General features: G+C 47.0%; 1 protein-coding gene across 4 annotated transcripts in view; it reads right to left on the bottom strand.

Moving 5' to 3' along the window:
• The window catches only part of LOC146809647 (uncharacterized), a 977,933-nt gene that overhangs the window by 98,838 nt on the left and 854,964 nt on the right, over nucleotides 1–24,131 (bottom strand). For 2 of the 4 annotated variants that reach the window (XM_085616505.1, XM_085616507.1), the window contains one exon: nucleotides 21,909–22,006. The exons of the other annotated variants lie outside the window; for them this stretch is intronic. In XM_085616505.1, coding sequence (XP_085472631.1) covers nucleotides 21,909–22,006 — 98 coding nt within the window. The remainder of the gene's footprint in view (nucleotides 1–21,908; nucleotides 22,007–24,131) is intronic. 4 annotated transcript variants of the gene reach the window in all.

The raw sequence follows: 24,131 nt of genomic DNA, 5'->3' as shown, positions 1-24,131 counted from the left end.
TCCTCCTGCTTCAACACCCTCCACATGCTCTGCAAGATCTACAGATGGATCCCGAGAGATACAAGAAAGACAGTCACCCAGGCCCTTGTCAGCCGCAGACCCGACTACGGAAACGCCCTCTACGCGGGAGCCCGACCAAGCTCATCACAACGCATCCAAAATGCCTCGGCACGACTGATCCTCGACGTACCACGACACGGCCACATCCCCTCCCACTTGAGAAACCTGCACTGACTCCCCGTCAACAAGAGGATATCCTTTAAGCTCCTCATACACGCACACAAAGCACTCCACAAGACCGGCCCAGCCTACCTCAACAGACGGCTCTCCTTCTACATCCCCAACCGCCAGCTACGCTATGCCTACCTCTCACTCGCCACCGTCCCGCGCATCTGAAGAACAACCACCGGCGGGAGATCCTTCTCCCACCTCGCCGGCAAGACATGGAACACTCTCCCACTGAGCCTACGACAGATCCAAGAGCTGCTGACCTTCAGGAAGATACTCAAGACCTAGCTGTTTGATCAGTAGCGCCCCCCCCCCTGCGCCTCAGACCCTCGCGGGTATGTAGTGCGCTTTACAAATGATTGATTGATTGATTGAATGGTGGATCTTGGAAAGTTACACTTTTATAAAAAGTAGACAAAATTTTAAATTCAGCAAGGGGTCATTTATGTACATACTTCAAGATGTTCCTATAGACAGTAACAGTTGAAATAAAAATATTACATTTGAGTTAAAAAAACAGCCATTTGTGCATAAGTTTTTTTCTGCAACTTCTAAGTATGACAGATTTTCAAAAGCAATATACCACTATGTTTGCTGGACCCTTCTGGTTGCGGGGACATATAGGGCTTGTAGGTTCTCCAAGAAGCAGAGATACCCAGAGCCAAATGCATGAGTATTGCAATGTATGGGGTGGGAGTATGGGGTTTTTATGTTTTCCCAATTCAGTTAGTCGAAAATGCATTTTTAAGGTTTATTTTAGCAGTACCACAGAGCTCTTCAGTTTTTAATTGTCACCGCGAATTGGGAATTCCCTATATTTCAGATATAATCGAGTCTGGACCTCTATCAGTACAGGGTTGAATAGAGGTATTATCAAGGACTCCATGAAATTGGATCATGCAAATAAAATTTCCTGGCTGAACTATGTTAAAAAAATAAATGTATGGATTTAGGCAGACCCGAATTTTATATTTCTCCAGAAACCTTGGGGCATATTATCGAGTGGCAGCGATAATGATCGCTGGCCGCTCTTAGCGTGAGGACTGTTATCGCCGGCTATCGCTGGAAATTATCGCCATGCTAGCGCTGTATTAACAACGCATAGCGCAATGGCGCCAATTATTCCAGCAATAGCGGTGTTTTCCATGGAACATCGCTGGTTTTCCAGCGATGTTCCATGGAAAAAGGCAATATCCTTGATGATAGGGCCTGTGGTCTTAGCCACACAATCCACCCCCCATGTTAGGTATGCCTTAGTCAGGAATTTAGCAGACGTTAAATTCCTGCGTTAAGGCATACTTAATGCGATTTCAAATATCGCTACCCTTTGTTGATAATTCACAATATTATCCCATGTTGTTTTCACAGCCACGCCTCCTTTGCATCTCATTATCGATGTGAGGCGTGTGGAAAACGGGCGCTAAGTCAAGGAATCACGGGCTTGCGTGTCCTTGATGATAATGCGATAAAATTATCGCCGCTTTTCGCCCGGAAACAGACGCTAAAGTGGCAATAATTCTATCGTGGCCCCTTGATAAGATGCCCCCTTGAGTTCTATCACAAGGAAGGAGTTTAAATTATTATGCATGACATATTTAGAGTCCTTAAGAGTTGCATTAGAACTGAATAAATGTACGGTGATCCAGCATCAGTTGACACTGGTCACCCAAACTATTCAACCTTATCCTGAATGGTGCACTGGAGGGTATGATAGATTTGTCCTCACAAGGTTTAGGTTCGACCGTTTTCATCGTCTGGTCACTTTCCCCGTCGTAAATGATTGGTCCAGAGATCTTTGTCATTGCCCATGCGACAACATATAATTTCTTTCAACAATCCATGTGATTTTACTTTGTAAATTCTATTCAAATGAAAGAGCAAGATGGATCCTGCCATTTTTGAAGCAGGGGGGCTGGAGGCAATGTCGTCCAGCGTTGTTATATTTACAATTATTGGAAAATGTTCATTGTGTAGGTATTATGACTGGATTTTTGAAAAGTATATTGAGGAAAAGAAAAAGCATAACTGGATAGAACTTACAGTGAAAAGTGCTCTGTTGGTTTAGTGGAATTTGTAAAGTGAATTTTACCTTTATTGTATGAATTATTTTTATTGCTTGCTTTTATGATTTTAAAGATGTCTAAAATTGAATAAAGTATTTCGGTCTGTCTGTCAATACCCAGCTGCACCTTGCAATAGTTTTTCATTGTGTAACAGGTATACAGCAATTCACTGGGTAAATTATAAAGAGTGAACAATAGGCATCAAGGAAACTTATGTATTCCCAAAATGGGCACAAGATATAGAATTTATAAGCAGTGTTTATTTGCACGTCTTTGAAATGTGGGTACCCATACTAACATGTGAATTACAGGGATTTCTCAAAATTATTTCTTTCTTACACACTGTCTTAGATTTGAAAGGTCAAATGCAGAGAAAGTCAATTGGTAATAACACTTGTTTTACTACTCTGTATTCCCCTAAGTCTCCCAATAAAAGTGGTAACTCACTTGTGTGGGTAGGCCTAGCTCCCGTGACAGAGATGGTCCCAAAACGCAACATGGATACATAGGAATTTTCCACTGAAAACTGACCCTTTTGTTTTAATGTGCCTAGCTGTGGATTTTGGGCCCTAGCTCAGCCAGAACTTAAGGAAACCTAGTAAACCTGTACATATTTGAAAACTAGACACTTAACAAAATTCAAGAATGCATGATTTATAGAGCTCTCACCAGGTTCTGTTACCCATAATCCCTTGCAAATCTCAACATTTGTGTACAAAACAAATTTTCCTCACAATTCTCAAGTATTTTATTTGTATAACATTTACTAAACTGGGACTGGACAGTTGATATGCTACGCAGGGGGAAGTAATAAAACATGCTCTCAAAGCACAAGTTACTACTTGTGTAACAATATATCTGTAAGAGACATTAGGTAGTGATAGATTTCTTACCTTAGAATATCCCCAGGCGTCAGACCGTATCCGGAAAGCGTGTCAGTAGGTGGCGTCTGCGGCTCCGCGTACGTCACTGGCGTGGTAAGCGCCAAGATGGCATCACGGAGACTACTTAGGCGCCACCCATGTGTGCTGACGTCAGTTCTGTACACGACTTTCCGTGCCAGGAACGCAGAGCCATGCAAGAAACTGACCACTGGTGCCATGAAACTAGGGCCCTGAAAAGGATGACCTTAACCCTAGAAATCAGGTCGCAGAATGGGGAGGATGGGTGGGGCGGTAAGGAATCTATCACTAACTAATGTCTCTTACAGATATATCGTTACACAAGTAGTAACTTGTGCATCTGAAAGAGACACATTAGTGATAGATTCCTTACCTTAGAATAGATACCCCAGCAATACCAACCCCGGTGGTGGGTCTGCGAACAAGATTACACCAGGGAATCACGGAGAACAGAATGGCCAAAGAAGCCGTCTTTTCTAGCCTGACTGTCAAGGCAGTAATGCTTGATAAACGTGTGCAGCGAGGCCCACGTAGCTGCCTGACAAATGTCCTGCAAGGGAACGCCGCGTCCCGAGGCAGTAGTGGCTGCAATTGCCCTGGTAGAATGGGCACACAGCCCCACAGAAGGCTCCTTCTTAGCCAAGGAGTAACATGTTTTGATGCACAGAACGACCCACCGAGAGATGGTCCGTTTGTGCACAGCCCGAGCTTTTTTGGCACCCACATAGCCAACAAAGAGCTGGTCATCCACCCGGAACTGCCGTGTAAGCTTCAGATAGAATGCGAGCGCACGTTTTGGGTCCAGACGGTGGAGCCTCTCCTCCTCCCTTGAAGGATGCAGAGGCGGAAAGAAGGTGGGCAAAGTGATGGTCTGCCCGATGTGGAAGGGCGTAACCACCTTTGGCAATAAAGAAGGACTGGGCCTTAAAACCACCTTGTCCGGATGAACGGAAAGGAAAGGGGGCTTGGAAGAAAGAGCCTGGAGCTCAGTCACCCTTCTGGCAGAGGTGATAGCTACCAGGAAAGCAGTCTTGAAAGCGAGAAGAAGCAAAGGACAGTTATGAAGGGGCTCAAAGGGAGCACACATCAGATATGTCAAGACAAGGTTTAAGTCCCATTGAGGCATTATGAACGGCACGGGAGGAAACGTGTGCGTAATGCCTTTCAGGAAACAGTTAGCAACCGGAGACTTAAAAAGAGAAGGCTGATCTGGAAGCCGTAAAAAGGCAGAGATGGCCGAAAGATAACCTTTGATAGTGCCCAGAGCAGAGCCGTGCTGGGCCACAGAAAGAAGGAACAGAAGGACTTCAGAAAGAGGGGCAGAAAGGGGATCCACAGCCTTCACTGTGCACCATGCCACAAACTTGTTCCACCTGCAGGCGTATACCGTTTTAGTGGAGGGAGGCCTGGCTGCCAGAATGATATCACAGACTTCAGGAGGAACATCGAAAGCTGTCAACTGCCGCCGCTCAATCTCCACGCATGGAGGAAGAGGCTGGGCAGGTTCGGGTGGAAGACCGTCCCCTGCTGCTGCGACAGAAGATCCTCCCGAAGAGGCAGATGGATTGGGGGATCGATCGCCATGCTGAGGAGATCGGGATGCCAGTATCTTTGTGCCCAATCCGGAGCCACAAGGATGACTTCGGCCCGGTCATGCCGAATCTTCTTCAGCACTCTGGGTAGAAGTGGAATAGGCGGAAAGGCGTACAATATACCACAACTCCACTCGCGACGAAAAGCGTCGCCGAGCGAGTGCCGCTTTGGAAATTCCAACGTGCAGAACTGATGACATTGCGCGTTCTCTTCGGTGGCGAATAGATCTAACCAAGGCTCTCCCCACTGCTGAAAGAGACCTTGTACCACGTCCGAGTTCAGACGCCACTCGTGATCCATCAAGCACCGGCGGCTGAGTTCATCCGCCCTGGCGTTCAGAGAACCTGCAAGGTGTTGAACCACCAAGGTAATGCCTTGATGTTCCAGCCATGTCCAAGGGTGCAGAGCCTCCTGGCATAGGGTCCAGTACCACACCCCGCCCTGTTTGTTGCAATACCACATGGCGGTGGTGTTGTCCGTGAACACCTGCCCACACTTCCCTGGACAGAGGGAAGGAATGCCCTCAGTGCAAGTCGGATCGCCCGAAGCTCCAACAGATTGATATTGAGCCAGGACTCCGCCGGAGACCAGATGCCTTTGATCTCCACCTCTCCCAAGTGGCCTCCCCATCCCAGGAGGGATGCATCCGTCACCACTGTGTGATCCGGTTGGGGAAGGGAGAGGGATCTGCCATCGACCCAATCGCGATTCGTGAGCCACCACTGCAACTACCGTGCAGTGCCCTCCGAGATCTGGACATGATCGGACAGGTTGCCCTGATGTTGCACCCACTGGAACTTCAGGTCCCACTGCAGAGCCTGCATATGCCATCTGGCATGTGTCACCAGCAGGATGCAGGAGGCCATCAGGCCCAAAAGCCGGATGGTCATCCTGACTGAAACCCGGGACAGAGGCAGAAAGATTGGAATCATATCCTGAATATCCCGGACTCGCTGCTCGGGTGGATAAACCTGAAACAGCGTTGAATCCAGAACCGCTCCGATGAAGGGGAGCTTCTGAGAGGGACTCGGGTGCGACTTTGGCATGTTGAAGGAGGACCCCAGCAAATGCCGGAGGTCGGCCGTAGTCTGAAGGTGGTTGAGGACTGCCTTTCGTGAACACCCGAGGGGCGCTGGTAAGACTGTAGGGGAGCACGGCAAACTGAAAATGCTCCTGGCCTACTGTGAACCACAGGTAACGTCGGTGGGCCGGCAGGACGGGGATGTGAAAATATGCAACCTGCAAGTCCAACACTACCATCCAGTCTCCGGGGTCGAGGGCAGCCAAGACCTGAGCCAGAGTCAGCATTTTGAACTTCTCCTTCCGGAGGAAGCGGTTGACGTTCCGGAGGTCCAAGATGGGACGCAGACCCCCTTTGTCCTTCTTGGGGACCAGAAAGTAGTGGGAATAGCAACCACTCCCTACTTCTGGCCCAGGAACGCACTCGATGCCCCCCTTGGCCAACTTCCTGCTGGAGAGTAGGCAAGTGTTCCCCCGATATGCGGTGGAACCAAGGTGTCATGGCTGGAGGGGTGGACTGAAAGGGAAGGGAGTAACCCTTGCGGATGATCTGCAACACCCACTTGTCCGATGTGATAGTGCCATTGAGGGAGGTGATGGTGAATCCTGCCACCCACTGGCGTGGGGTGCTCCCCAAAGCTCGGATCAGGAAGGTTTGGAGGCAGAAGCAGCAGGGGTGGGGTAGGACAGCCCCCATGCCGATTCTCACAGCTGCCCCTGCGGAAGCCGCGCCCGCAGCCACGCTGAGGCTGGTTCTGCACAGGCTTGCTGAAGGAACATGCCTTGGCGCCCCTGCCTTGGCCACGAAAGGAACGAAAACCAGGAGTGGCTTGGCTCTTCGTGGAAAGACCCAAAGACTTGGCCGTGGCTCGCGAGTCCTTAAAACGCTCCAGCGCACTGTCGGCCTTATCACCAAATAGGCGAGTGCCGTCAAAAGGCATGTCCATGAGCAAGCTCTGGACGTCGGGCAAGAACCCAGTAGAACACAACCAGGTGTGGTGTCGTAGCGCCACAGTCGTAGAAATGGCCCTGCCCAGCAAATCAGCGGTGTCCAAACCACACCGAATGGCGAACTTAGCTGCATCCTTACCCTCAGCAACCGCCTGGGAAAGCACCGCATGGACCTCCGCAGGACACTGAGGCAACACCTGAACAACCATATCCCACACCGCATGGGAATAGCGGCCCAATAAGCAGGCGGTGTTCACCGACCGCAGCCCCAAGCTGGCCGAGGAGAACAACTGCTTACCGAACTGTTCCAGCTTCTTAGAGTCCTTATCCAGTGGAGCCGTGGGAGAGGCACTCTGTGACGTCGAGGCCTGGATGACCAGGCTCTCTGGCGTGGGATGAGTGGTCAGAAACGCGGGGTCACCAGGCGCCGGGCGGTGACGCCTGGCGACATTCTTATCCACAGGGGCCCCTGTGGCTGGCCGCGACCAAGTGCCCAACAGGACATCGGTGAGGGCATCGTTGAAGGGAAGCAGTGGCTCCGACGAAGTCGACGCTGTCTGGGGCACCTCAGTAAGGAGGTTTGATTTGAGGGCCACCGTAGGAAGATCAAGGTTGAGACCTCAGCAGCCTGACGGAGCACCATTGTGTAGGAAATGCCCTCCTCCATCGTAGGCGGGGTAGAGGCATACCCTGGGTCTGAAGAGACATCGAGGTCACCGGCGTCCTCCAGATCATCCACCCATTCCTGCTCAGAGTCACATTGACGGGCAAGAGGGTCCTCGGACCCCTCCCAGTCAACCTCCGCTGCAGGAGGAACTGGCCGTGGTGGCAGAGCCGGCGAAGAGACAAACGGCGTTGGAAACGGTGCTGTGAACGGCGCCGGCCGGGGTCGGGCCGGCACCGTCTCCCAATGCGGATCCCAGGCAGAACCGAAATGGTCCTGGAACCGGGGCAAGGGTGGAACGAACGGCACCCACTGCGTTGCTGGAGGCGGGGCCGAGGGCGGCACCGGGGCCGAGGCTGGAGCCGGCAGCGCCAGACCTCATGGCGCCAACAGGATCTGGACACGGGACCGCGGGGCCCGAAGGCACGCTGGTGGGAGCCCGAGGCCTAAAAAGGCGGTCCATGGTGGCAAGACACTCTTGCACCAGTTCGGGAGTCGCCGACAGACCCAGGTAAGGTGGGTAGGCCGCGGGACTCCCAGGCTCCAAGGGAGCCGCAGAGGCAGAACCCCTAACCCCCTTGGCTGCATCTGAACCCCGATGGGGGGACATCGGAGAGCGAACACGTTCCTTGACTTCTTTTTATGTCGTCGCTTACCGGAATCAGAGGGCGAAGACTTGGAGCCCGAGGAGTGATGACTGCAGCCCCGCGAGCGGTCCAGGGAACGGTCCCTGGACCTGGAGCGGCATTGGGACGAGTGACGGGCCTCCAGCAGTTTCCGGCGCCGCTCCCTCAAGGCATTTTGGGCCATGGCTTGACAGTCCTGGCAGGACCGGGAGTCATGTTCGGTCTTCAGGCAGTAGAGGCAAACATCATGGGGGTCCGCCACCAACATGTTGCCACGGCAGGCCCCACAAGACTTAAAGCCAGGCATCCCTACGTGCACCAGGAGAAAAAAGGGGAGACAAAAAGTTTCAAAAGCCTAGTCAAAAAGTGACTAAGGTACGTGCGCTATCCGGATCTGTGCTTGCTGGCGCGGAAAAAGAAAGAACTGATGTCAGCGTGCATGGGTGGCGCCTAAGTAGTCTCCGTGACGTCCTGGCATAGGGTCCAGTACCACACTCCCCCCTGTTTGTTGCAATACCACATGGCAGTGGTGTTGTCCGTGAACACCTGCACCACACTTCCCTGGACAGAGGGAAGGAATGCCCTCAGTGCAAGTCGGATCGCCCGAAGCTCCAACAGATTGATATGGAGCCAGGACTCCGCCGGAGACCAGATGCCTTTGATCTCCGCCTCTCCCAAGTGGCCTCCCCATCCCAGGAGGGATGCATCCGTCACCACTGTGTGATCCGGTTGGGGAAGGGAGAGGGATCTGCCATCGACCCAATCGCGATTCGTGAGCCACCACTGCAACTACCGTGCAGTGCCCTCCGAGATCTGGACATGATCGGACAGGTTGCCCTGATGTTGCACCCACTGGAACTTCAGGTCCCACTGCAGAGCCTGCATATGCCATCTGGCATGTGTCACCAGCAGGATGCAGGAGGCCATCAGGCCCAAAAGCCGGATGGTCATCCTGACTGAAACCCGGGACAGAGGCAGAAAGATCGGAATCATATCCTGAATATCCCGGACTCGCTGCTCGGGTGGATAAACCTGAAACAGCGTTGAATCCAGAACCGCTCCGATGAAGGGGAGCTTCTGAGAGGGACTCAGGTGCGACTTTGGCATGTTGAAGGAGAACCCCAGCAAATGCCGGAGGTCGGCCGTAGTCTGAAGGTGGTTGAGGACTGCCTTTCGTGAACACCCGAGGGGCGCTGGTAAGACTGAAGGGGAGCACGGCAAACTGAAAATGCTCCTGGCCTACCGTGAACCACAGGTAACGTCGGTGGGCCGGCAGGACGGGGATGTGAAAATATGCAACCTGCAAGTCCAACACTACCATCCAGTCTCCGGGGTCGAGGGCAGCCAAGACCTGAGCCAGAGTCAGCATTTTGAACTTCTCCTTCCGGAGGAAGCGGTTGACGTTCCAGAGGTCCAAGATGGGACGCAGACCCCCTTTGTCCTTCTTGGGGACCAGAAAGTAGTGGGAATAGCAACCACTCCCTACTTCTGACCCAGGAACGCACTCGATGCCCCCCTTGGCCAACTTCCTGCTGGAGAGTCGGCAAATGTTCCCCCGATATGTGGTGGAACCAAGGTGTCATGGCTGGAGGGGTGGACTGAAAGGGAAGGGAGTAATCCTTGCGGATGATCTGCAACACCCACTTGTCCGATGTGATAGTGCCATTGAGGGAGGTGATGGTGAATCCTGCCACCCACTGGCGTGGGGTGCTCCCCAAAGCTCGGATCAGGAAGGTTTGGAGGCAGAAGCAGCAGGGGTGGAGTAGGACTGCCCCCATGCCGATTCTCAGAGCTGCCCCTGCGGAAGCCGCGCCCGCAGCCACGCTGAGGCTGGTTCTGCACAGGCTTGCTGAAGGAACATGCCTGGGTGCCCCTGCCTTGGCCACTAAAGGAACGAAAACCAGGAGTGGCTTGGCTCTTTGTAGAAAGACCCAAGGACTTGGCCGTGGCCCGCGAGTCCTTAAAACGCTCCAGCGCACTGTCGGCCTTATCACCAAATAGGCGAGTGCCGTCAAAAGGCATGTCCATGAGCAAGCTCTGGACGTCGGGCAAGAACCCAGTAGAACACAACCAGGTGTGGTGTCTTAGCGCCACAGTCGTAGAAATGGCCCTGCCCAGCGAATCAGCGGTGTCCAAACCACACCGAATGGCGAACTTAGCTGCATCCTTACCCTCAGCAACCGCCTGGGAAAGCACCGCATGGACCTCCGCAGGACACTGAGGCAACACCTGAACAACCATATCCCACACCGCATGGGAATAGCGGCCCAATAAGCAGGCGGTGTTCACCGACCGCAGCCCCAAGCTGGCCGAGGAGAACAACTGCTTACCGCACTGTTCCAGCTTCTTAGAGTCCTTATCCAGTGGAGCCGTGGGAGAGGCACTCTGTGACGTCGAGGCCTGGATGACCAGGCTCTCTGGCGTGGGATGAGTGGTCAGAAACGCGGGGTCACCAGGCGCCGGGCGGTGACACCTGCCGACATTCTTATCCACAGGGGCCCCTGTGGCTGGCCGCGACCAAGTGCCCAACAGGACATCGGTGAGGGCATCGTTGAAGGTAAGCAGTGGCTCCGACGAAGTCGACGCTGTCTGGGGCACCTCAGTAAGGAGGTTAGATTTGAGGGCCACCGTAGGAAGATCAAGGTTGAGACCTCAGCAGCCTGACGGAGCACCATTGTGTAGGAAATGCCCTCCTCCATCGCAGGAGGGGGAGAGGCATACCCTGGGTCTGAAGAGACATCGAGGTCACCGGCGTCCTCCAGATCATCCACCCATTCCTGCTCAGAGTCACATTGACGGGCAAGAGGGTCCTCGGACCCCTCCCAGTCAACCTCCGCTGCAGGAGGAACTGGCCGTGGTGGCAGAGCCGGCGAAGAGACAAACGGCGTTGGAAACGGTGCTGTGAACGGCGCCGGCCGGGGTCGGGCCGGCACCGTCTCCAAATGCGGATCCCAGGCAGGACCGAAATGGTCCTGGAACCGGGGAAAGGGTGGAACGAACGGCACCCACTGGGTTGCCGGAGGCGGGGCCGAGGACGGCGCCGGGGCCGAGGCTGGAGCCGGCAGCGCCAGACCTCATGGCGCCAACAGGATCTGGACACGGGACCGCGGGGCCCGAAGGCACGCTGGTGGGAGCCCGAGGTCCAAAAAGGCGGTCCATGGTGGCAAGACACTCTTGCACCAGTTCGGGAGTCGCCGCGGGACTCCCAGGCTCCAAGGGAGCCGCAGAGGCAAAACCCCTGTCCCCCTCGTCCGCATCTGAACCCTGATGGGGGGACATCGGAGAGCGAACACGTTTCCTTGACTTCCTTTTATGTCGTCGCTTACCGGAATCCGAGGGCGAAGACTTGGAGCCCGAGGAGTAATGACTGCAGCCCCGCGAGCGGTCCAGGGAACGGTCCCTGGACCTGGAGCGGCATTGGGACGAGTGCCAGGCCTCCAGCATTTTCCGGCGCCGCTCCCTCAAGGCTTTTTGGGCCATGGCTTGACAGTCCTGGCAGGACCGGGAGTCATGTTCGGTCTTCAGGCAGTAGAGGCAAACATCATGGGGGTCCGCCACCGACATGTTGCGACGGCAGGCCCCACAAGACTTAAAGCCAGGCATCCCTACGTGCACCAGGAGAAAAAAGGGGAGACAAAAAGTCTCAAAACCTAGTCAAAAAGTGACTAAGGTACGTGCTCTATCTGGATCTGTGCTTGCTGGCGCGGAAAAAGAAAGAACTGATGTCAGCGTGCATGGGTGGTGCCTGAGTAGTCTCCGTGATGTCATCTCGGCGCTTATGACGCCAGCGACGGACGCGGAGCCGCACAACGGCACCTACTGACGCGCAGGGGTACTGCTACAAAAAACTTTCCTGATCCAGTCTGACGCCTGGGGATATTCGAAGGTAAGGAATCTATCACTAACATGTCTCTTTCAGATTGGGAAAACAATGAGCTCATTGACACCAGGGGCCCTATCACATATATGGTACACTTTTCCAGTTTGCACCATGGCGCACCTTCAAACTATTGTGCCGTGCATAGTCAGGGAAAGTATGCCCTATTATGTTTAATGCGTTGCCCTCAGGGCTGCACATTCAAGATACGAAGTGACTACTTCAAAGCTGCTCCTTGATTCACAGTGCAGTCGGTACCTGCCTGCACTTTCAAAAGGGATTAAAGATCCCCTTGTCAGCGGGTGCAGTGAATGACTGCCCCCACCTGCAAGAGAGATGGCTGGAGGTCCAAGGTACTCCTTTTCATCCCTCGATAGGGCTGCCCTCAGGGGGTTCACTGAGGGTGCGCCACCTTCATTTTGCACATTTTCTGTGCGCCTACTGACAGTTTCTATGCTTTTGTTCCTGCATCTATAATACATCACGGGTGCAGAGGTAAAGAGATTCCCCCATTTGTGTGGGGCAATGCCCCTATGCATATGAGGGAACGCCCTCTTGAGATAGCACTGGTGCAACATGTGCACCAGCGTTATCTGTATTGCAGAAGGGGTTGCAGAAGCGTCTGCACCCTTTTTGTAATACCAAAGTGCCCAGGTGGTGCACAAATCAGGCACACATTCCCATTGTGACCTTGGGGCACTTTCTGTAATATGGTCCCAGATGTTTACAGGAGTTCTGGTAATACCTTTCGAAAAGGACTTATTCACCCAAGCTCCTATATACATCAGGGAGCCCACTGTTCCCAAACTAAATATCAGAAATATTCTGGACAGTTTGACAGTGAGTCGCAGTGTCTAAGCTGGGTAGAGCACAGCATTCCTTAAATTTACAATAACTTGTTTTTTTAGTCGAGCCTGGGCAGCGCATGCGCTGCTCTGCAAAGCATGCTGTATTCAGGTAGGGACTTGAAGCTCCGCCCACTCTCCGCCCATATTTTTCATTGGCTTGTGTAATTGTCCACTGTAAACTGTGGCTGTTCATTGGTCAATAGGCTTAGTAGTCACTCCTTTGTACTGCCGTGTCTCATTTTGTAACCTCAGTTAGAAAACCTGACACACACCCTTTGCTTTAGACTGTTCAAATTCAAATCATTCAAATAGTTCCTCAGGTTAAGCGTGCAACACTCGCGTTACGCTCCGTCCCAGTAGTGCCTGTGTCATTCAATGAGTCAAATTGTGGCACGCCTTATACGCGCCACTTCCGAGTTGCACAGCTCTATGCACATGTGTGAACAAAGTTCAAAACGTAATCCATATTCTTAACATGGTTTATCCATTTATTTTCAAAGTTTTAACCATTTTGTAACCTCCCATGGCGACTCCCCCTTTTACGTGTTTTGTTACTCATTAGGCTTTAATTCAAGTTTAAGAGCACTATTTTCTCAAATAGCTTTGTCCTGCCTGTGGCAGGACACGCTCTCTCCTAATCCTTTAAAAAAAGTTTATAGCACGAACACAATTACCAATGCCAATAGCTTAAACTCTCACAAATACGAGAATTCGGATAAAGTTGTTTATATGAAGGGGTCAGTCCCCATTTCGCAGTGCGACAGTCAAGAGCGTAAGAGAAGCGCTCAATGTTTGCTAGTCTTCGACAAAGGCTGAGAGAGCAGGGATGTCTCAGCAGCTGTTCGCACGCATCGCAAGTGAAGATTCTAAAGAATTGACAATTTAAAAGGGAAGGAGTGCATTCTCATAATTTGTATTTTGCTTTGCAACTATCGTCCCTACTTGAGTTTGCACCCCACGTGGATCGAACGTTGGACTGTTCATAGACAGAATGTCTATCACTATGGAGGCATGGTATACGTGACATCTGAAGTGGTCTGTTTAATTGGAACAATGTTTTTTAACATCAAATTGAAATGTGATTACATGAGGAGATTAACTTGGAAATGTTAGAGTTCATTTTTTGCAAAATTTCATATGCACGTTATTTTTTCTTTTTTCACTGTTTATTCACATATTTGGTAACTGAATATCCATGATTTTGGTAGATCACTTTACTTTGGGACACTGACACGAACGAAGGATTTGGAGGGAGGCAAGGGGCTTGTGGGTTCTAAAGGGCAGAATGAAATGCATTGTGGGATATTGAGTTCGGTTTACTATACATCGTTGTACACATTTTCTGGAATAGGAGGGTGTAGTCACATGGTCAGTTTAAATCAGCCAATCAAGAGAAACGAGGGAGGGAACCTTTTGTGATAATTGGTTATCAACAGGGGAGAACGCAACAGTTTTGCAGAGAGAGAGTGAAACGCACACATTGTGAAACGCCGCTGAAGGCTTTTAAGAGGTAAAGTGTTGAAAAGTTTGTGGGACTGATGCTTAACGGGATGGAGGGATTGAGCATGATCAGTTATCTGGTAGACAGGTTGGCAATTACTAGGGGATTAAGAGGAGTTTATTTAGATACATTTAATTATTATTACGATGGATTGTAGTGCACACTTATTGAGTAGGGTAAAAAATGTTTTTCGCTTTTTGGTTTCTCGTTTGCATTTCAGGGGTGAGTCAGCGGGTGATGTAGTGATTTATTGCATATTAGTAAGGGTGTATTGCACACGAGTTAGCCCGTGTTGAACATCAAGTTGATTTGTTTTATTGTATCTATTTCAGTGGCCCCTGATGAAGAGTCAGTGGACTCGAAATGCATTGGGCATAATTTCAATGAGCCTACTTTATAATATGGTTGACCTCACGTGCGACTGTTAAAAGCCTGGATGGGCAGCAGGAAGCATTTGAAACTGGTGAATAAAAAATATTCAGGCACAACCATCCTGTCTCCATGGTGATTTAAATAAAAGAGAAGATCATTAAAACGTTGAAGACTTGTGAAAAATGAGGTGACATATGGTAAAATTCGGATAAAGTTGTTTATATGAAGGGGTCAGTCCCCATTTCGCAGTGCAACAGTCAAGAGCGTAAGAGAAGCGCTCAATGTTTGCTAACTTTCAGAATGTTGGCATTTTCTTGCCTTAGCCTTTTGGTGCCTGCAGCCTGCTTACCTGGGTCACACGGTGGGATGTAGCTGACAGCTGCACTTTTTTCATTCCTCCTTGGCAGCCACAGGCAATGGGAGTTTAGGTGTGATTGGATGGGATCACTGGCAGGATGGGAGGGAGGAGCTGGGCACAGCCCTACGGTTCAGTGACTAAATATCGAGGGACAAAATATCGACTATACAAAAAATCGACACTAAAATATCGAGGGACAGAATATCGACTCCCTATCTACAAACAGGTAAGTACTAAAATATCGATTCCAAAATATAGACTGTCAAAATATAGTTAGCCAAAATATCGAATTTTTTAAATGTATTAAAAATAATATAAAATTAATTAAATATTAAAAACAATTAAATAAAACATACATAATATAATATAAAATAGCTTAAAATGTAAACATAAAATAAGTAATTTAAAAAAGTCGAGATTTTGTTGGATACTGAGAGCGTAAAAATTACTATTCCCACTCCAGAGAGTGCAACAGTAGGGAAAGCGTTGGATAGCGTAGAGGTAAAAATTACTATTCCCACTCCAGTGAGTGCAACAGTAGGGAAAGCGTTGGATAGCGTAGGGGTAAAAATTACTATTCCCACTCCAGTGAGTGCAACAGTAGGGAAAACGTTGGATAGCGTAGGGGTAAAAATTACTATTGCCACTCCAGAGAGTGCAACAGTAGGGAAAGCGTTGGATAGCGTAGGGGTAAAAATTACTATTCCCACTCCAGTGAGTGCAACAGTAGGGAAAACGTTGGATAGCGTAGGGGTAAAAATTACTATTCCTACTCCAGAGAGTGCAACAGTAGGGAAAGCGTTGGATAGCGTAGAGGTAAAAATTACTATTCCCACTCCAGTGAGTGCAACAGTAGGGGAACCGTTGGATAGCGTAGGGGTAAAAATTACTATTCCCACTCCAGAGAGGGCAACAGTAGGGAAACCGTTGGATAGCGTAGAGGTAAAAATTACTATTCCCACTCCAGTGAGTGCAACAGTAGAGAAAACGTTGGATAGCGTAGGGGTAAAAATTACTATTCCAACTCCAAACAGTGCAACAGTAGGGAAAGCGTTGGATAGCGTAGAGGTAAAAATTACTATTCCCACTCCAGAGAGTGCAAAAGTAGGGAAAGTAATGATTTAAATTAAATATAAGATGACATTAATTATCAGTACTGATAAAAAGTTAATTACAAATAATTACCAATTAATAACAATGAATTACCATTTAAAAATATATATTATCAATTGATAAAAATTTAATACCAATTAATAATAATTAATGACCAATTACAAATTAATTATCAATTATCAATACACATAAATAAAAAATGTATTATTTACTTTATTACAATTAATTTACTTCCCACCCAATTCCCCTACAAACCCACAACCCGCTCCTATTAATAAATACAATTAACATAATTATCAATTAATCAATTAATATTAATTAATTACCAATTAATAAAAATAAATTACCAATTAATAATTAATTATCAATTAATTAATTATCAAAACATATAAATATAATTAACATTTAATTAACCATAATTAAATTACTTCCCACCCTATTCCCCTATAAACCCACAAACCGCTACGGAATTAAATTACGCAATAATTAAATTACATAACATTCATTTGTTTAAATAAATTAAACATACATTACAACAATAATACATCATTTTAACACATATACTACCATACATAACACACAAAAAAAATTCGATATTATGGTAATCTATATTTTAAAATTCGATATTATGGTATTCGATATTTTTAAGGTCTATATTTTGGTAATCTATATTTTTAAGGTCTATATTTTGGTAATCGATATTTTGTACCCCAATTTCGATATTCTGACCTATATATATTTTGTAGAGTCGATATTCTGTCCACTCTATATTTTAACTTCGATATTCTGGGCAGTCGATATTTTTGAATCGATATTTTGGGTGTTTACCCAGCCCTACATACACTTGAATAGCCTGTGTCCTGTCTTCACACAAAGGGCCTAACAACCCTGAGTTGTCACTTCAGCCAGAGCTGGTGAGGTAGGAAATCCCATATACTTCAAAGACAATGTCTAGAAGCATCTCCCTCCTTCCACAACCAGGACGCCAGGGTATAAAACAAGGACTTCAGACACCAACCCTTCAGCACACTTCTGAACCAGTGGATACACTGCCAGGAAAAAGAACTGTTGTGCTGCTGAAAGCACTGCTGCTCTGGAGGAACAGCTGTGCTGCCCTGCTGTCTGCTGCCCTCTTGTCTGGGTGAGAAGGACTGGACCTGCATCTCTTGATCCTAGAACCCAGAGTGACTCTTAGGGCTGGTTGGCTGGCCTCCTGATCTGAAGCCTCAGGGACAAAACAGGCTTACAACAACCCTGCACATGCACCTGGGCTCGGCTATCTGTGAGTCTACCCTTGGAAGTGGTGCCAAACCAGTTCTGGACCCTTGGAAGTGGGCCTAAGGTGCATGACTGCCTCTGTTGATCCAGTGGAACTGATGCATCTCCTTTGTTGCGCAGCACATTCCCGAACAGAACTAACGCATTGCCACCAATGTGTGGTTGGGACCAATTGAAAAGACTCGCATTTGCACAGCAGTCCTCGGAACTGAGGCATCACCCCGAATGTGCATCGCAACTTCAGTGCGATCCTCCGCATCTTCTGTTGACGGCAGCCTCAATGCCAGATTCAGCACAGCAGCCTCACAGCTCTACGGAACCCACACATCACCCGAATTCACATTGCATCCTCGGCTTTGCATCGCAAACCCTCGCCAACAGGACCCTCGATGAAAGTGCAGGACCTTGCACAGCAGCCTCATCACATCTTGGAACCGACTTATCGCTTTGGCTGTGCAGGGCATCTTTGACGCAGATCCTCGCATCACTCTGCAACCTGGATTTTAATGTACTTTGTCAAGTGGACCTAACTGGGTCCCTGTAGACGGACCATACTCTAACACTGTTGGTCTGAACTTATGACTTTCTCGCGGTCCAGCGAGACCAGATATCCACAGTTGGCGCTTTGTGCTTTTGGTGCTATTTTCACTAAATTCTTTTCAACTCCAGTTCTACTGATTGGATTTTTGTTGTTTTGGTCTTGTTTTATTTAATAGAATGTACTCTATTTTTATATAAATATGTTGCGGTTTACTGTTTGAAGTGTTTCACAAATATTGCCTCTAAGTTAAGCCTGAATGCTCTGTGCCAAGGCACAAGGGGGTTGAGCACAGGCAAATTTGGGGTTTGCTTGTGCCTCACTCTGACAAGGACTGTGGTTGCTACTTGACCAGGGCTCACACCCCAGCCAACCAATAACCCAATTTCTTACACTCTTACTTGCCATCGTGATGGGGATTCATTAATGCCCAAGAGAGCAGAAATATTGTTGAGGCTTTGGGGTGATGTGGGGTGGGGTGGGGCCTGATGGCTTTAGGGCTGGGGCCTGATGTCAGGCTGAGCCCCACCCCATTATTTAAACAGAATATCTATATATTCCTGGCCTCCAGAGGGCTTTTTTTCTTCCCTTTTGCATGGAACATTGGAGTGAACCCCCTTTCTACCCCCATTATGGGGAAAGAAAGACCCGGATGACCCATTTGGGTTGGGGATATGACCCAATGCTAGGGTGGGATGTCCTTAGTCCTTTTTCCCACATGTAAAATCCTTGTGGTTTAGTGAGCTTTCTAACCCTGTGGAAGCAGATTAGGGCAAACTCCTCATTAGCGGTAAATCTCTTTTCTACTCCATGGGCTGGCAACAACTGTACTGCACCTTGTAGTATGGTGTTCGGCCTGATGCTGGGGTAGACCACCCCATCCTTTCAACTGTTCTGGTGCCATTTTAAAAACTCTTATATCCTCCCGGGTGCAGATTGGGGACAAACGCCTGGGGGAGTAGAAAGACTTTATTGCTCTTTTTGGGGAGGAGACATGTGAAACCTAATACCAACTTAATCCAGTATTTACAAATATAATGTTTAAAAAGATAAATACAAATATTTGCTAAAATGACCATACAACATGTTGAAATTAATTGTATAACTACAAAGAAAATGTATGTACACCACAAGTATATCATATGTGCAATGTTAATTATCTCAAAGTTCAAACATAATTTAACAAACAAATTACAGAAATTATTGTAATATAAAAATCATATATATTAAAAGAAATGTTTAAAAAGTAATATAACTAAAAATATGAAAATGTATACCTTAGCAAAAATAGATCAATTAAAAAACAAACAATGTATATTATAAAATATTATAAATATTTAAGGTGCATAAGAAGAAATATAAACAAATGCTAACACTTTATGGATATTGCATTTACCTTTGCCACCCAAAACGTAGCCTCTGTGGCATAAGTGTTGTACTTTTGGAAAGGTCTGATTTACTATTCCCAATCCAAATTTAACCTCATTAGGAAAAGTGTTGGTCTTTGGGGAGGATAGATTTACCGTTCCCACATGAAACAAACAATATGAGTAAAGTGTTGGACTTGAGGGGCTCATATTTCATATTATTTATTCCAAACTTAACCTCATTAGGAAAAGTGTTGGTCTTTGGGGGGGGACAGATTTACCGTCCCCACTTGAAACATAAACATTTTGAGTAAAGTGTTGGACTTTGAGGGGCTCATATATCATATTATTTATTCCAAACATAACCACATTAGGGAAAGTGTTGGCCTCCTGGGGCTTTGATTTATTATTCCCAGTCAAAACATAAACAATTCAGATGACAATAATGCTTACATTGGATGCTGGACATCCCAACACTCATCAGCCAGGCAGTGGTGATCATGGGAATCGCTGGCCCTTCTGTGCTGGCATACTCAATTGTCCTCACTTTAGAAGCACTGTTTTTTCCGGTGCCTGGGTAGCCAACTTTAGTGAACCCAGAGGACAGGTCAAACTATCTATATTTTACATCAGACTTTTTTAATCAGACATGCATGGCTTGAACCTCCTCTGAACAATTACCTTAAGTGATGCTAGTATCTTGACTAGCCTGTTTTCAGCTGGACCGTCTGAAGGTTAAGGCAGAAGGAATGTAACAATCTCACATCCCATGTTGCCTGAGTGATGCCAGTGTATTTAGGACTATGGTGAGGGTGAGTAATCATTGTAATGATATCCCCTACGCTCAAATACTGCATCATAGGCCTGTATTAATTAATTTATATTTTACGTGATGCCTGCATGAAGAAAGCATCACTACAGTGCATGTTGCAACAGAAACCAAGCTACCTTATGGACCAACTCAATCTTAAACCAATGGGACATTGTTGATCTAGAATTTACATGATGGTAGCCCTCACCCACCTATCTGCTGGCATGCTTCATAATAGGACTCCTCCTCATGCAAAATTGCATGGGCTATGACCCTGCCAAGGGAGGGGAGATCTTGGATTTTTTTAGGAGACTTAAGATGAGTGTTTGTTGAAAAATCTATCTAGCAGAGGGTGAGGTTACACTTGTATTGTGCATACAGAGATACGACCTGCCAAAATATCTCATGATGGACTGACAACATCTTTATTATAGCCCCCATGTGGGTATAGTTAAATGTGAAAGGTGAATAATTCAACTCTTCGATTCGTCAACATGTGTCAGTCTGTAAGTAAGACACCAATAAAGAAGTTTGGTGGGCTTTCTTCAGTACCATGTAAAAGTTCTCTCTTTACATAATAAGCCTTGGTGGGTGTAATATTATGAAAATGTTGCCTAATACTTGACGCAAAGATCCTGAGGCACTACTTTCACCAAATGTAAAAATGATGAATCCGTAAACAAAGATAATTAGAGAGATGTATGATTTTCAAAATATTTCTCAATAATAATTACTTTTGATTGGCATGTGAACAACAGGTGACACTGTTCACAGCAATGTGTACATAGTAGGAAAACCATGGAAAGATCACATGTATTTTCCATAATGTGCTCATGCATCGAGTGAGGTGTTTTCATATAAAATGAATGTCTTACCACAACCGAATCCAAGCTGGGCTTGCGCTCTAAGGATATGAACTAGTCGATCACATTTATCAAGAAATATCATCTACTGTGGAAACCTGCTTTGAATACATCCTGGGATTCCTGCTTCCTTTCCACATGCCTATGTCTTTCAGGGCCAAATGTATGAAAGTTAGGAATAGCGATTTCCTAATTTTGATTTCAGTGAGTCGCAATTAGAAAATCGCTATTCCTATTGTATGAAACTCTTTTGAGTTTCATTAACGATTTGTAGTGGGTTGCAGATAGACCTACCTCATGAATATCAATTAGGTAGGTTGTAATTTGGGACCAACTTTGATTCGCTACCATCACAGGGATGGTAGCCTGTTGGAGTCAGCAGATCACCATGTCTGTGATTGCTTTTAAATAAACCAACTTTTTTTTTTTTTTTTTTTTAATGGAGCCAGTTTTCCTTAAAGGAAAACGGGATATTTTAAAATGAAAAAATGAAACTTGGAAGATTAATTTTTAAGAGTAGGCAGTGGTCCCTTAAACCACTGCCTGCTATTAAAAAATATGTTTCCCACCATTCTCAAAGGGGCCACCAATTGGCAGTAAATTGTGAGTGTTTTGCGACCGCATTTCGGTTGCAAAACATTCATACATACCATTCTAATTCGGTATTAGGAAGAGATGCCCTAAACACGCCCCTTCTTAATACTGCACCCTTAATGTTAGTGTTTAATTTCTCCCTAGTCATTATTTACCCATGTACCATGTATGCACATGTAAAAAAAGTAATTGTCTCAGCTTCTTTGCAAAGTGCCTTAATGTCCATTGGAAAATATTTTAAAATATTATATAAACAAACAACTGTACTAATACAGATTGCACACCTAAAACCTAACACAAACACATGTAGCACATTACACAACACGCATACATACATATACCTCATGGACCTGGGAGACACAACTGCTTGGAGGTATGTCCTTGACTGTCCTCGTTACCATATTTTTGAGGGCTAGCAGTTTCGCAGTTTCTTCTTGTTCTATTCAGAAGAACCCACATAAAAGACACTTTAGTGGTCGAGCTATGCACAAAGATGTATTTGTTCATGATTTAAAAATGTTACTAGAAGAGCAGATCACTTTCTTTCTTAGACAAGCTGTGGCCATCTTAGAACCAAATATGACTACCAGAGGTTTACCTTATTGCGCTTGTTCCCAAGTGAAAGTCAGGTAGATTACTTTCCTGTGTCCCCTGAGGGAGTTTGAGATAATGACCAGGAACTACATCTTGTCCACATTTACACTGAGATGATTGGAGTCCACACATTCTTGTATTAGCCCAAATACCTATTCCACAATAATTTCCTTGGATGTCCTCAGCACACTGGTGAAATTTCATTTTTGAGCCCAGTGGCACGCCATGTGAAGCTTTTTACAGAAATGTTAAATACTCTTGGTGATAGGAGCAAATCAGTGGCACTCCGACAGTAAACTTTTCAGAGAGAGGAAAGTCCTGGCTTGCCTACCACTCAGAAAAGACTGTAACCATTTCTTGGCTATGTCTAATACATGCCAACTCCCCACTCTTTGAATCAGAATATCCTGTGTGAGGGGGATCAAAAACAGCCAATGGGTCTAATATAAATAAAGATTCTGGTTTTCAATTTCAAATGATAACAATTGAGAACACAACACTGACTGCACTAATTGTATTTTGATTGTAACCTAAAACACTGGCTTTCTCTGGACATGCTCTTGTGCCTGAACAGTATGAGTGCCGCCCTGTAATGAAGACAGTTGCAAAGCAATTTCCAACTCACGTCGAGTCTTTAATTAGCTGCTGTCTAGATTCTGCAGTCACAAATGACAGTCGTGGCTGCCTACAGGACATCTGTGAGGCAAGTCCTGAATCTTTGTTGGCACCTGCCCTGTGGTAAATGTGTTTGTGGGTCTCTGAGAGGTTACCAGTGGCAGGGAGTTGATGGACACTGCAAACTGACAGACTAGTGGCCAGATGTATCAATATTGGATTTTGCGATTCCATAATAGCGAATTTTACTGATTCGCCATCATGGAATCACAAAATGCAATGTATGTAGGTTTTGCAACAGTAATTGGGATTCCTACATATTCCTTACTTGCGACTCGCAAATTGCGAGTCGCAAATACGGAATGGCTTCCCATTCATTCCTATGGGCCCAGAGGCCCATAGGAATGAATGGGAATTGCATGAAAAATTTGCGAGAACCCAATAGGTACTCGCAAATTGCACAAGCTATTTAAAGGGTGCCAAAGGGACACCCTTTGCACCCCTGAAATATGCATGTGTGCACATGTGGCGCACATACATGCCCTAAGGGCATGTATGTATGCCACATGGCACCTAGAAAAATGCAAATAAGTGCATTTTTCTTGGAATTCGCAAATTACCACCAACTTGGAATTGGTGGTAATTTGCGATTCCTTAAAGCCAGGTCGCAAATGTTTTTTGCTTCCTGCATGGCATTTAAGGAATCGCAAATTGCGATTCCTTAAATACATTCGCAAAATAGGTAATCGCAAAATTTGCGATTCCCCATTTAGCGAATGCCTTTTGTTATGATACATCCCAAAAGGCTTTTTCCCGTTCGCAAACAGGCCGATTCTGCAAATCGGCCCGTTTGCGAATGTGAAAACGCTTGATACATCTGGCCCCTAAGTCTAGAAGCTAGTCAAGTGTGTCTGTAGAACCAGCTGAGGGAAGAGGGCAGAGGCTCTGAGAAAGAGAGACACTGTGAGAGAGAAACTGTGAAAGAGGTACTGGAAGAAAGGCCATGCCAATGGGGGTTCCCAGATGAGGTATGGGAGCGAGAGAGGTTTTGGGAGAGGCACTGCAATAAAGACAACATTAGTTGTAATATACATTTTTTTTTTTTTTTTTAAATGCATTTTGTAACCACTGGATAAACACAGCCACTGGCCGTTTTTTTATGTGCAAAAAAGTACGAAACACAAGTAGCCAGAGATTTTCAGAATTTGTGAAAACATCCACATTAATTCTCAAAATATGAACTCTGAAAATGGGAAATCACAAGCGTAAAGGAGCTCTACCTCCCCAGCCTGAATATTAGCAATGGATGCCCGCACTTCCAAGAACACTACTTCCACCTCTCTTTGGGGCTGAAA

The sequence above is a fragment of the Triturus cristatus genome, chromosome 7 (assembly GCF_964204655.1).
Source record: "Triturus cristatus chromosome 7, aTriCri1.1, whole genome shotgun sequence".
NCBI lineage: Eukaryota > Metazoa > Chordata > Amphibia > Caudata > Salamandridae > Triturus > Triturus cristatus.
This window is presented reverse-complemented; position numbering and strand designations above follow the sequence as displayed.